This window comes from Neophocaena asiaeorientalis, unplaced genomic scaffold, assembly GCF_003031525.2.
Source record: "Neophocaena asiaeorientalis asiaeorientalis breed wild unplaced genomic scaffold, Neophocaena_asiaeorientalis_V1.1 scaffold145, whole genome shotgun sequence".
Lineage (NCBI taxonomy): Eukaryota > Metazoa > Chordata > Mammalia > Artiodactyla > Phocoenidae > Neophocaena > Neophocaena asiaeorientalis.
The window spans coordinates 3,693,989-3,706,855 of record NW_020172629.1 but is presented as its reverse complement, the minus strand read 5'-3'; the positions used below and the strand labels follow the sequence as shown (position 1 = coordinate 3,706,855).

At 40.3% G+C, this 12,867-nt stretch overlaps 1 protein-coding gene across 6 annotated transcripts in view; it reads left to right on the top strand.

Moving 5' to 3' along the window:
- Positions 1–12,867, top strand: part of LMBR1 (limb development membrane protein 1) — a 183,461-nt gene that overhangs the window by 16,570 nt on the left and 154,024 nt on the right. For 5 of the 6 annotated variants that reach the window (XR_003002446.1, XM_024739170.1, XM_024739171.1 and 2 more), the window contains exons 2-3: positions 8,705–8,777; positions 11,059–11,098. Coding sequence is in view for 4 of the 6 variants with exons in the window: in XM_024739170.1 (XP_024594938.1) it covers positions 8,705–8,777; positions 11,059–11,098 (113 nt within the window). In the remaining 2 variants the exon portion in view is untranslated. Of the gene's footprint in view, positions 1–8,703; positions 8,778–11,058; positions 11,099–12,867 lie in introns of those variants that run through there. The other variant, XM_024739175.1, reaches the window with a different exon arrangement.

Below are 12,867 nucleotides of genomic sequence, written 5' to 3'. Positions count from 1 at the left end.
CTATATATATATATATATATATATATATATATATATATATATGTATGTATTTGAACTAAATAACACCATCAGTCAACTGGATCTAATTGACATTTACAGACTCCTTCATCCAACAACAGCACAGTGTGCATTCTTCTCAAGCTTGCATGGAACATTCACCAAGATGGACCACCTTCTAGGCCATAAAACACTTAAAAGGATAGAAATCATACAATGTCTGTTCTCATACCAGAGTTGAGTTAAATTACAGATTAGTAACAAATATAGCTGGGAAGCTCCAAAGTAATTGGAGATTAAATAGTACACTTCTAAATAACACATGGGTCAAAGAAAAAGTCTCAAGAGAAATTTAAAAATATTTTTAAATGAAAATGAAAACACAGTTTATCAAAATTTGGTGGGATGTAGCAAAAGCAGTGCTTAGGGAGAAATTTGTAGCATTGAATGGATATATTAAAAAAGAAGACAGATCTAAAATCAATAATCTAAGCTTCTACCTTAGAAAACTAGAAAAAGAAGAGCAAAGTAATTTAAAAGTAAGCAAAGGAGAAGTGATAATAAGAAATGGAGTAAAAATCAATGAAACTGAAAGCAGGAAATAAATTTTAAAAGTCTGCAAAACCGAAAGCTTGTTCTTTGAGAATATCAGTAAGAATGATAAACCTCTTGCTAGGCTAAGAAAAACAGAGGGAAAACACATTACTAATACCAGAAATGAAGGAGAGGCCATTGCTGCTGATTCCATGGGCATTAAAAAGTTACTAAAGGAATATTATGAACAATTCTGTGCCCACAAATTTGAAAACTTAGATGAAATGAACAAATTCCTTCAAAGATACAATTTATCAAAGCTCACACAAGGAAAAGCAGATAATTTGAGGAGGTCTGTATCTACTAAAGAACTTGAATCAACAAGTTAACCTTCCAAAAACCAGTGCCAGATTGTTTGGCTGGTGAATTCTAACACATATTTAAGGAAGAAGTGGTATCAATTATCTGCAGTCTCTTACAGACAATAGAAGAAGAGGGACCACTTCCTAACTTCTTCTCTGAGGCTAGCATGACCCTACTACTAAACAGACAAAGACATTGCAATAAAAGAAAACTACAGACTGATATCGCTCATGGGCATAGATGCACAATTCTGCAAGAAAATATTAGCAAATTAATTCCAACAGTGTATAAAAAGAATTATACAAAAATCACTTAATGTAGTCCATCACATCAACAGACTAAAGAAGAAATATCATAAGAGCCTATCAGTAGATGCAGAAAAAGCAGGTGGCAAAATTCAGCATCCATTCCTGATAAAAACTCTCAGTAAACTAGAAATAGAGGGGAGCTTCCTCAACTTGGTAAAAGGACATCCACAGAATATCTATAGCTAACATCATACTTAATGGGGAGAAACTAGAAGCTTTCCCACTAGCATCAGGAACAAGGCACGGATGTCCCCTCTTACCACTCCTTTTCAGCATCACTGGAAGTCCTAGCTGAGGCATTAACAAAAGAAAAGGAGATAATAGGTATATAGATTGGGAATAAAGAAAAAAAACTGGGGAATTTCCTGGTGGTCCAGTGGTTAGGACTTGGTGCTTTCACTGCCGGGGCCCGGGTTCAGTCCCTGGTCGGGGAACTAGGATCCTGCAAGCTGCACAGCGTGGCCAAAAACAAAAACAAAAAACAAAACTGTTTTTGTTCTCAGGTGACACGCCAGGGAGTCAGTAACAACAAAAACCTGCTGGGACTAATAAGAGATTACAGCAGGGTTTCAAGATACAAATTAATAAACAATAGTCAATTGCTTTCCTGTATATGAGCAATGAAAACTTGGAATTTGAAATTAAAAACACAGCACCATTTACATTAACACACCCCCACCCCCAAATGCTTAGGTGTAAATCTAACAAAATATGTTCAAATCTATATGAGGAAAACTACATACTCTGATTTAAAAAATCAGAGATCTAAATTAATGGCAAGATCTTCCATCTTCATGGAAGATCTTCCATCTCATATCATTAAGAGATCAGTACTTAAGTGTTTATTGCGTGGATAAACTTGATAGGAAATAGTTATAAAGCAGCTTAATTTTCTCCCACTGCTGCTTGGAAGGATGCTTTGTTGCATCTTTGTACCTCATGACAACTTGGGGCTCATCTTATAGCTTTATAGTCACTTTCACATGTTGAAAAATTGAGTCCAGTCTAATCTAAACTTCCACCTTTTATCCAGTTCTAAGTGTCTTCCCTTTGCCCTGATCGTACCTGACTGAGGCTAAGGAACCAGCAGTGGGAAGGGTGTGTGATTTACTCAGTTTGTTTTAAAATTATTTATCTAGGCACTCAGCAGGATTCAAGAGATGTACAAGATCATTCCTATTTGTGTTAGTATACCTAAAGTATATTGTATGTAATACATAGTTTAGGGGACAAGTTTTATTTACATGAAACATTCAGTAGAAATCATTGCTGTGCTAAATTTGTGAAGTAGGAGTTTGTGGGGATTCAGAAGGAGGGAGGCTAAGTGGGTAGAATGGTTGTGATTGGGATGAAAGAGCCCGAAGGACAAAGGGTGAGTGACAACTGGCTCTGATGCCTGCTCCTCTCAAATAAAGCTGTTCTTCTTTTATGTTTTTCTGGAGTGGGTTTCAGAAGGAATTTAAAGAACTTTTTGCTGGTGACTTGCCTTGTAAAAAATTGCAAGTCATGGAGTCTGAAAAATCTCAAGAACAAGTAATAAAGTGTAATATTGTAGGTGAAATTAATGAACTAGAGATTTGCTGTGTTAGTCTTGAAAGATGGACTATTTACCCCTTGTTAAAGGTCTCAGTGTTATATTTTTGCAAGGAAATATTCTTTTTCCTTTATTGAAGCACAAGTTGAAAGACGTGGGGCAATTTATTGTGGTAGTGCTAGTAACTCTTAGAAGAGTGGATATCAGCATGTGTTTTGTATTCAAATTAATTGTGGAAATAGAGCACTGGTAATTTTGTCTTTTCTCTTTTCAAAGGTGGTATGTTGCAATTACAAACAGTAAAACAATGAACATCTTTATATGTGTGTGTGTATACAAATACATATATCCTTGTGTACATATGCAAGTATATCTGAAAGGAATGCTTATAGCTACTAGCAACAAGAATTCAGTGTGTTTTTAATCAAATTTTTATTTTTCTATAAAAAGTCTGGAGGAATGATGTTTTTATACATGCTGCAACATGGATGAACCTTGAAAACCTGCTAAGTGAAAGAAGCCAGACACAAAATGTCAGATATTGTATGATTCCTTTATATGAAATATCCAGAATAGGCAAATCCCTAGAAACAGAAGTCAGATTAGTGGTTGTGAGGGGCTGGGGCAGTGGGTGGCAGAATGTGGGGCACATAGGGGTATAGAGCATTCAGTATGGTAACATTTATTTATTAGAGCATTCCTAATACTTAAGAAATTCACATTTATTATTATGTATTTGGTTTGGGTTTACTTTTTCATTCATGGTGAATTAAATTCTTTCAACTAAAGTAGTGTTTTATTTTTCCTTGCATATTCAGTTTTAAAAAGTGTCGTTTGGTTCTGTGCTTTTGGTGCATAAAGATTATTTCCTCATTGTGGATTATACCATTGTTCACAAAGTGCCTCAATTTGTCTTAGCACTTTTTGTCTTAAATTCAGCCTTTCTGAGAGGAAAAAAAAAATGTGACAGCCTAACTTTCTTTGTTGTTAGCATCTGCTTGGTATGTCTTTATTTATCCTTTTGCTTTCAGCTGTCCCAAGTCACTTTATTTTAGCTATATCTTAGTCTGTGAGAGTTTTCTTTTGACGGTTTTATTTACAATTATGATTTTAATATGTTTCATCTTTATTATCTTATTTTTGTAACTGTGTTTTCTTTTTAAAATTTATTTATTTATTTATTTATGGCTGTGTTGGGTCTTCGTTTCTGTGTGAGGGCTTTCTCTAGTTGTGGCAAGCAGAGGCCACTCTTCATCGCGATGTGCGGGCCTCTCACTATCACGGCCTCTCTTGTTGTGGAGCACAGGCTCCAGACGCGCAGGCTCAGTAATTGTGGCTCACGGGCCCAGTTGCTCCGCGGCATGTGGGATCTTCCCAGACCAGGGCTCGAACCCGTGTCCTGCGTTGGCAGGCAGATTCTCAACCACAGTGCCACCAGGGAAGCCCTATTTGTGTTTTCTTGTGTTTTACTACATAGTCTGGCTCTTAGGGTAATTTGAAAGAATTATAATTTTAATTTTAGTTATTTTGTGGTTCACTTGTAACTTTAAAGGATACTCAACATCTCAAATTTTTGATTTAGCAATTTTAAAATAAAGCCAGGTTTATTGGCTCTGCTGTGGAGTGAGATTATTGGCTCAGTTATAGTTTACTTGTCCTCTCCCAGGATTTTGTTAGAAACGTGTTACTGGTAGCTTTCCTTAGGCCATTTGTACCCATCACTCTTATGATATTTACTCCCCGTGGTCATCTTAAACTAGCTGAAGCCCATCAGCCTTAAGTGAAAAGCTTACACTTATACAGTTTGATTATAAGGTACTAGTTTGAATTTAGGTTTAAATCTTATACCTGGGATTTAAGAATATTTGCTTTTAACAGCGTATTTTAGATATATTATAGGTTTTTTCTGACCTCTGAAAGTAGAGCGTCCTAGGAAACCTTTCCTGAGCTGAAATGGCACAAAGTAGAGAAGCAGTTACTTTAGGGCCCGTCTTGCTCACAGATACACAAAATCAGTCGAGATGAAGCACAGGTGCTCACCGATACGGTTCACACTGTAGCAGCTTGATGCTGAGATGCTGAGTGTGGTTCCGGGAAGGAGCTTGGTGGGCCGCTCTCACTGCTGGCGTGGGCGCTGCCTCTGTAACGCTTGCTGCAAAACACACTGAGCTGAATGAGATTTTCGCTTTTCGCCTTTTTTTGGTAAAAGTGAAAATCCTCTTTGGATTTTGTTTGGTTACCAAAAACAGGTACTGAAGTGGGTCTTTCTAAGAAGTGAAGTGGCGTAAAGCAAACTTTAGAAATACCTGTATTAGGTTACCTGTGGCCGGGCGCCTTAGCTCCCAAATGCCTGGCCGTCCTTGGTCAGCATCAGGACTAAAGCTGTGTGGGCCCGGTGAGGGCTGAAGCACCTGCTTTGGGTCAGCTGGCACAGAGGACATGCACCCTGTGCTTCTGCGTATGGTCTCTGGTAGCCTTGTTCTTCCCCTGACCAGGAGAGAAAAGCTCGGTCTTTTCAGAGAACCGTGAGAGCCCATCGTCTCCCTTTTTATCAGCTGTACCTCACCTTTAGTGGTGGCGAGCTGGAATGACTTCCTTCTTTTTTTGGTTAGGAATTTCCTTTTGCCTCCACTGAATGTAGGAGAATAGGAGGCATCATTATGCTTGTTTTCGTTTTACGTATCCCCGTGGGTGTGTCTCTCTGATACCGACGTGCTCATGTAGAGAAGGAGCACACCTGCTCCTACCCCCCCGTCTTTGGAACTAGAAAAATGGCCTAACTAGTTCTGTGATTTTTGTGTTGTTGTTCCAGTCTGGTATAGTTGTATGTTTATTTTCATAGTGGGTAGCCGAGTTAGTAATACTTACACTTGTTTTTATAATTGTTAGCCTTCTACTCTTAGATGGATTGCTTTCCATTAGTCTTTTCCATCCCATGCCATGCATTTTGGTTCCTTGATTTCCGTTTGTCTGTTAACTTTCATGCCTTCTCAGCTACCACTTCTGCACAAACTCCTTGGAACTCCTGAAACTACTCTTCTCCACCTTTAATTACTAATTTAAAAAATCCTAAAACATGCTTTAGTCACAACTTTGTATTCTTCCAGCTTCCTTGGTCAAGTACTTTTATTGCAGCTGCTTCTCTACCAGGAACCTCAGTTGATTGGCATGTCCACTCCTATCCATCACTTGGGTTCACTTTTCTCCCAATCCACTTAGGTTTCATGGCCCATTATTTCACTCACTCTTGCTAATACCCTAAACCAGTGGTTCTCAAATGGTGGTCTGGGGATTTCTGGGGGTTGGTGGTTCAAACGCTGGGAGCAGATGAGGTTAACTATAAAGAGCTTGTGGAATGAGAATAGATTTCTGGCTCTGCTCAGAAATCATAGAGAAGAATAATGTTTAAAGGCTGGCAGGAAAAGGGAAGCTAGTGATGGAGTCTGGGAGAATAATCAGAGAAGGAGGAAGATTGCTGACGTGCAAGTTGCTGCCTAGAGGGCAAATGAAATCATGAAAGTGTAATTTGGCTGTTGGGACATCACTGACCACTGCCAGAAGCACTTTGAGTGGGTCAGTGGGCGTGAAGTCAGATAAGTGGTTGGAAGAGTGAGTGAGTGAGTGGTGGTGAAAAGTGGAAGTCCGCAAGTGTAGGCTGTAAAGGGGAGGAGAGAGAATAGGTTATTTGTTAGAATCATCAAGCCTGTGCTAGTTCTTGGGGACTCAGCCTACATCTGCCTCAGCATCTAAGAATCAAGCTCTTGTGTTGTGTTGTATAGCATCATCAGGCTTCCTGCATTGCTTAGAGTCTTGGCTTGAGCTTGCCTGAAACTTTAAAGGCCGTTTCATTTCCTGTTGCCCCTCACTTCTGTTGTGTTTCTCAAATCCATTTATTCTCCCATTCTCCTGCGTGACTTACATACTTCTCGCCCCACCCTCATGTGTAACTCATTTGATGAACTTCTCTTTCACTGAGAAAATAGAAGCCATCAAAAGATAATGTCTTTGTGCTTCTACCACCATCTACTTACCCACCTGCAGAAGGACTCAAATGTTCTCTCAGTTCCTGCTTTTCCTCCTCCTCCTTCTTTTTACTTTGGATAAATTTTTGTATGTAACCCCGCAACTTGAGCACATTTCTTCAGCGATTCTCCCTTTCTTTCTTGCATCAGAAGTAAGTACTGGGTTATTTCAACAACTGTATAACTTTTCTCATCTTAAAAAAACCCCTCTCAGCAGTCCCTTTTACATTTCCTTTGCTGCCCTTTATCATAAAACTCCTGGTAAGAACTGTCTACTTTCATTTTGCTCCAAGTTTTCTCCTTGCTTAATCCATTTCAGTCAGGTTTTTCCCTCCACCCTTCCAGAAAAACAGCTCTTGTCAAGGTCACCGATGACCTCCATGTTGCTAAATCCAGTTGTCAGTTCTCATCTTACTTGGCCTTTCAGCAGCATTTGACGCGGTAGATAATTCCCTTTTCCTAGATAAACTTTCTTCATTTGGCTTTCAGTACATCGGTCTCTTCTTTGCTGCTGCTTCTCAGTCAGCTTTTGCTGATTCCTTCTCTCGAGTTGGCTTCTAAATATTTGAGAGCCTAGAACTCTGTTCTCAGACTTCTCTTCTCTCGCTATACTCACCACCTACAGTGGAAATCTCATCTAGTCTTATGGCTTTAAATACCATCTATCTGCTGATGACTCTTCTTTTTTTCCCCCTAGCCTGGTTCCTTCCCCTCAGCTGTACACATTTTTATATCCAACTGCCCATTCAACCTCTCCACCTGAGTGAATAATCTATGTTTCAAATTCAGCAATGTAAACTCTATTCTTATTTCTACCCCCAAACTACTCCTCTTTTGACCTTCCCTGACTCAGGAAATGGCAACTCTGTCTTTCCAGTTTCTCAAGCCAAGAACCTTATGTTTATTCCTACAAGTCCTGTCAAGTCTGCTTTCAAAACATACCCAGAACTTGATAACTTCTTAACACCTCCACAGCACAGGTCTAAGTGACCTCTCCTCTATATTATTGCAGCGAGCCCTAACTGGTCTCCCTGCTTCGTCATTTCCTTTTTCTAATTTATTTTCCACACTGTAAATAGAGTGAACTTTTTGCAGTATGTCAGATCATATCACTACTCTGCTCAGTGGGTATTTACTGCCTAGTCCATGATCATTCTCAGTCATATGGCTGCCAACCCTTCTTCAGAAATCCATGCATAGGGGTGATCCCGAGGCTTTATCATCACCTGGAATGGTTTCATTTGAGAGTCTTCAAAGTATTTCTACCATGGTCCACAGCTCCATTAGGCCTTTATCTAAAGCACACTTGGTCTTTGACTAGACTGAGATCTCCCATTCCTTCACCCATCCTTTTTTGCCTGCCGTCCTCTAGATCTGATAGAAATTAAAGGGAATTTAATATTAAAAAAGTACCTTGTTCAACTGCTGTTCGTTTTGACATGTGGTTTAATTATTGAATACTCGCCCCCCACCCCCACGTTGATTTGTGAGGCCTCGTGTATGTACAACCAGGTGACATGAATTTTTATATGCTAGAATGTTTCATTGATCTGTCAAGTTTTGGTGTCAGCACACTCTTTAAATGTTATTGAAGCTTTATATTAATGTGTGTTTTAATATTTAGTAAGGTCAGTAGTCTCTCATTGACTTTATTTCTCACAGTTGTTGCTGATGGTCTGGTTCTTTATAGCTCCACATGATTTTGAAAACAGCTTGGTCAAGTTATGAAAAGCAAAATGTCCACTGGGCTTTTTTTTCTGGAATGGTTTTAAACTGGGCTGACTAGTTTGTATAAGTTAATATTTCATAACACTTTTTGTTAGCTAAAATTTTTACTTTGTAATAGATGAAATTCTTTTTCCCTATAAATGCCAAAGATGTATCTTCTGTTACTTAAAAAGATATGCAAAAAATGTAAATGATCTGTTAAATTTGTTTTGTTTCAGATCTGTTTCCTTCTCTTTGCCATTCTCTACATTGTCTCCTACTTCATCATCACAAGATACAAGAGAAAATCAGGTTAGTAGACACATTGTTATTAAAGCTTTGATTCTAATGCCAAGTGGTCTAGGCATGGTCCATGGCTATATGGTGCCCATCGGCATAGTTAGTATATTCAGTATGCCTGTGATTGAAGCAAGTAGTTGCCTGGTACTAAGAGCCCTAAAAATAACCTCCAGGGAATCTGACTACTCGCAGGGTCATCTTCTTAGACCCGAGCCCTTTTTTATCACCCTTCTTATGTTCAACTAAGAATAGTCCAGGGCTCTTTACTTTCTGGGAAATTCCAGAGTTTATGAGGATATTTGGTCCCCTGTGACTGGCTCTGAATTTGAACATACCCCTCATCACCCCCACCCAGTTCTTTCTCTGACTATCAGAATATCTTTTCTTTTTCTGAAGCGGTATAGAATTTAGAGTCTCCATAATACCATTTAGCATGCAATTATATATTACATTATCCTTTTATTATTTCATACGTACCCTTACCTCACCAGAGGGGCCACTGTGTCTTTTCTTTTTTTTAATGAATGTTGTGCTGATTAATTCACGGATTTTTATGCCAGAGTTTTATAAGTAACTAACCAGTTACTTTACTGACTTCTGTTAAATCTCAGCTATTTCCTAGAAATCACAAGATTTCCACCTGTGATGCTGGGCTAATAGGAGGTGCCATGTGAATATTTAAGGATTCCATATATTAAAGCTTCCGTATGTTATTTTAAACTTGTCAGAATTTTGAAAGAAATCAGGAAATAGTGCTTGCTCTAGTGCACTACTTGGCTCTGTGACTGCACTGAAATACTCCTTGGATTCTATAATCTCTCAGAAGTTTGAAGACCTGGGATCCAAGACAGTATCTTAGCTGTTTTAAAAGATGTTTCGGCACCAGGTTTCATAGATTATGGACACAGAAGGAGGGAGAGAGAGAGAATGAATGAATAATGCATTGTTTTAGGGGAAATCAGGGGATGATGAGCAGGAAAATAGGGTATTTATTAGATGCTTTTTAGAGTAATCATGGGAGAGGGTAATGAGGACCCTGGACCTGGTTGGTAGAGGGTCGGCAATAGAATTGAAATGGATATGAAGCTATTAAAACAATCTTCAAGATATGGTGGTTGATTGGATGTGGGTACAACAGTATAAAAGTTAATTGTGACTATGTTATTTTGTGGTCTCTTTGGTCGTAAAACTATTTGGGGCAGTCAGTAATCAAGAATGGAGATTGGTCTAAGAGGATGGCCCAAATATGCCATTGTCACTGAAACAGGTGGGCGCTCAGAATTCCACAGACCTACGCAGAGAGCCTTTGAGGACAACCCCAGTTAGGCACTGAGGAGAAGGAGGGGCCGGGGTGTTGTATAATATTTTTGTAATTGGATCATAGTTTCCTTAGCTGGTAAGATTACGTGGGAGGACAAAAAAGATGGCCAACAGCCATGAGAGAGGGAGGGTAGGGTGAGGAAGCACAGGAGCAAGGGCCATCTTGCTCCTACTTACAAACGACACAGAACTTGATATATTTCTGTCTGTAACTTGAATGAAATGATGAAGTATCAAGGCAGTGGTATCCAAGGTGGTTTAGGATGATCCAAGAAAGTCCTCATTATTACCATTACTAGCAATAGACTCCAATTACAGAAAACTATATGAGTTCTAAAATTCTCAATTTTAATTTTATAGTAAAAATTTTTTTTGGCCATTATCAACCAGAAAATTTCATTCATTAGCAATTTCACTGACATTGTATAACAGTAAACTTGATAGTGGTTCTGGGGTTCTACTGAGTTTTATTTCCTTGAGCACTAAATATTTTGGAAGATCTTAATTTACATATGGGAGTTTTGTTAATCAGGATTTTTTTTTTTTTTTTTTGCCGTACGCGGGCCTCTCACTGTTGTGGCCTCGCCCGTCGCGGAGCGCAGGCTTCGGCCGCACAGGCTCAGCGGCCATGGCTCACGGGCCCAGCCGCTCCGCGGCATGTGGGATCCTCCCGGACCAGGGCACGAACCCGCGGCCCCTGCATCGGCAGGCGGACCCTCAACCACTGTACCACCAGGGAAGCTCCAGGATTTTTTGATCAATCAAAACACTCTGTTCTTTAACATATTCTATCCTATCTGATTTAATGAGATTTAGATTGTGATCAGTGCTGAAATAAACACAGTGCTTTTTGAAATAATTTCTATTCAATAATTGCTTCTTCAAGTTTATATTTTTGTTCATGCTTGTATTAAATTAATGAAACATTTTGTTGGAAGATAAAAGAATATTAATACCTTGAACATTTTTGCAGATGAGCAAGAAGATGAAGATGCCATAGTCAACAGGATTTCGTATGTATTTTAATGTTCGACTGTCTTGTTTCTCATTCTAAAGTCATACGTGTTCAAAACTTAATTTTGCCTTTTGGGCAGAAATATGGAAAAAATTCACTTAAAGTATTACAGCACCTTTATCAAATGTTAGTCCTATCCTTGGAAAGCACGTATAAGCAAATACATGGATAATTGAGGATTGATTATCTCCTGTTAAAATTTGCTTATTTAAGGAGCCAACAGATTTAATCTTCAGAGGATTTAACCAGGAAATGGGCTTAAGATTGGGAAAATTGCTGGGCCAAATAAAGAAAGAAAGAAAGAAAGCTCTTGGCTGTTTGAATGGCCTTGGGACAGGGAGCAGACATCTCTTCTGGTTAATTGAACATTTACCTACTGTGAGCAGAGAGATGGGCCCAGACGGTCCTCTTAGGTTCCTTATAGCTCTCTTTCTGCTTGTGTATGCTGATGATAGAGCCCAGCTAAAGGGCAGACATGAATTCTTTCCCAGTCCTCCAGGTGTGAAGTACTTGTGAGATGTGCACCCCTCTCGGTTTAGTCTGCATTCCACTTTTGGTGGTAAATCTACTTAAATGCGTTTGTAGATCAATAATTTGTAAAAAGACAAGAACACATCCCATTGGATTTTACACTTGCATTGTATTTTATGAAAATATGGCTGTTTCCTTGTGGTGGTGCCGGGGAGCGGCCTCACCTGCTTTACATGGCAGCTGGCGTGGCCTGTCTGAGGGGTTTGGGTTTCTCCCAGCAGGTGGTTTTTGCATCACGGTGATATGCACAGATGTCCCCTTCCTGAAGGCAGATGTGTGTGCCCTTATAAATTCAGGAAGGGGAAGTGTGGAGGAGAAGGTCGCCTGGGAGGGCGGCTCTGACCTAGCCTGTCCCCCTAGCTGCCCCACCCACTGGTCTGTTTGTCTCCCACTGCCTTTCTTCCCTTCTGCGGTGGAGTGAGTGAGAACCGAGGAGTCAGGCAGAGCTGGGCTCACATTCTGAACTCAAGATTAACTTGAGTTCAGAAGAGATTGAGAAAGATTCCTTTCCTCCATATGTGAGCTCGAGCTACCACCTGCTTTGTAGCATGTTGTGTGGATTAAATAACATACACACAAAAAAGTCGGGGGGTGCTTGGTGCGCGACAGGTGTGAGCTCAGGGTTGTTGTACTTCTCCCCCAGCCCTCTTTCCTTGCCCACCCTCCTCCCACTGAAGAGGAAGGAGCAGAATGAGATGCTGTGCTTAAAGGAGGAGAAACAGTGGTCCAGGGTTCTGAAAGAGTTCAGCCAAGTCCCCAAGGGTAGGTGATGGCCAGCACCATCTGGCCACCTGAGGGAGGGAGGGTTCCCCGCGGCCTACTGCAGCCCCGCGTCAGGCTGAGGAGTCTTTCCCTGGCCTCTCTCACCTCCCTTTAAACCCACCTTCACTTTCTCTTTTGCTCCTTAAAGGCCTTCGTTCTGTCCTCTGTTTGTATCCACTCATGCCCCCAAATTCCCTCTTTCTGTTCTTTTCAACCCTAGATTACATTTTTTCTCAGCTGGTTGTTTGATTTGATTTGGATCAAAGCGCCTAACTGGTGAAACTGCTTTTAAGGATGGCTTGTCCAGGCAGGAGGGAGGCCTGATGCGGAGGTCAGAGCACGAGGGGGTGACCTGGTGTTGACTCCCAGGATTTGAGAGGAGAGAGGAATCCAGGCACGATGTTGTCCCAAGGGGGTGAAGAGGGGCACCCACTGCGTTGGGGAGTGCTCTGTCCCGGGGACTCAGAGCCCATG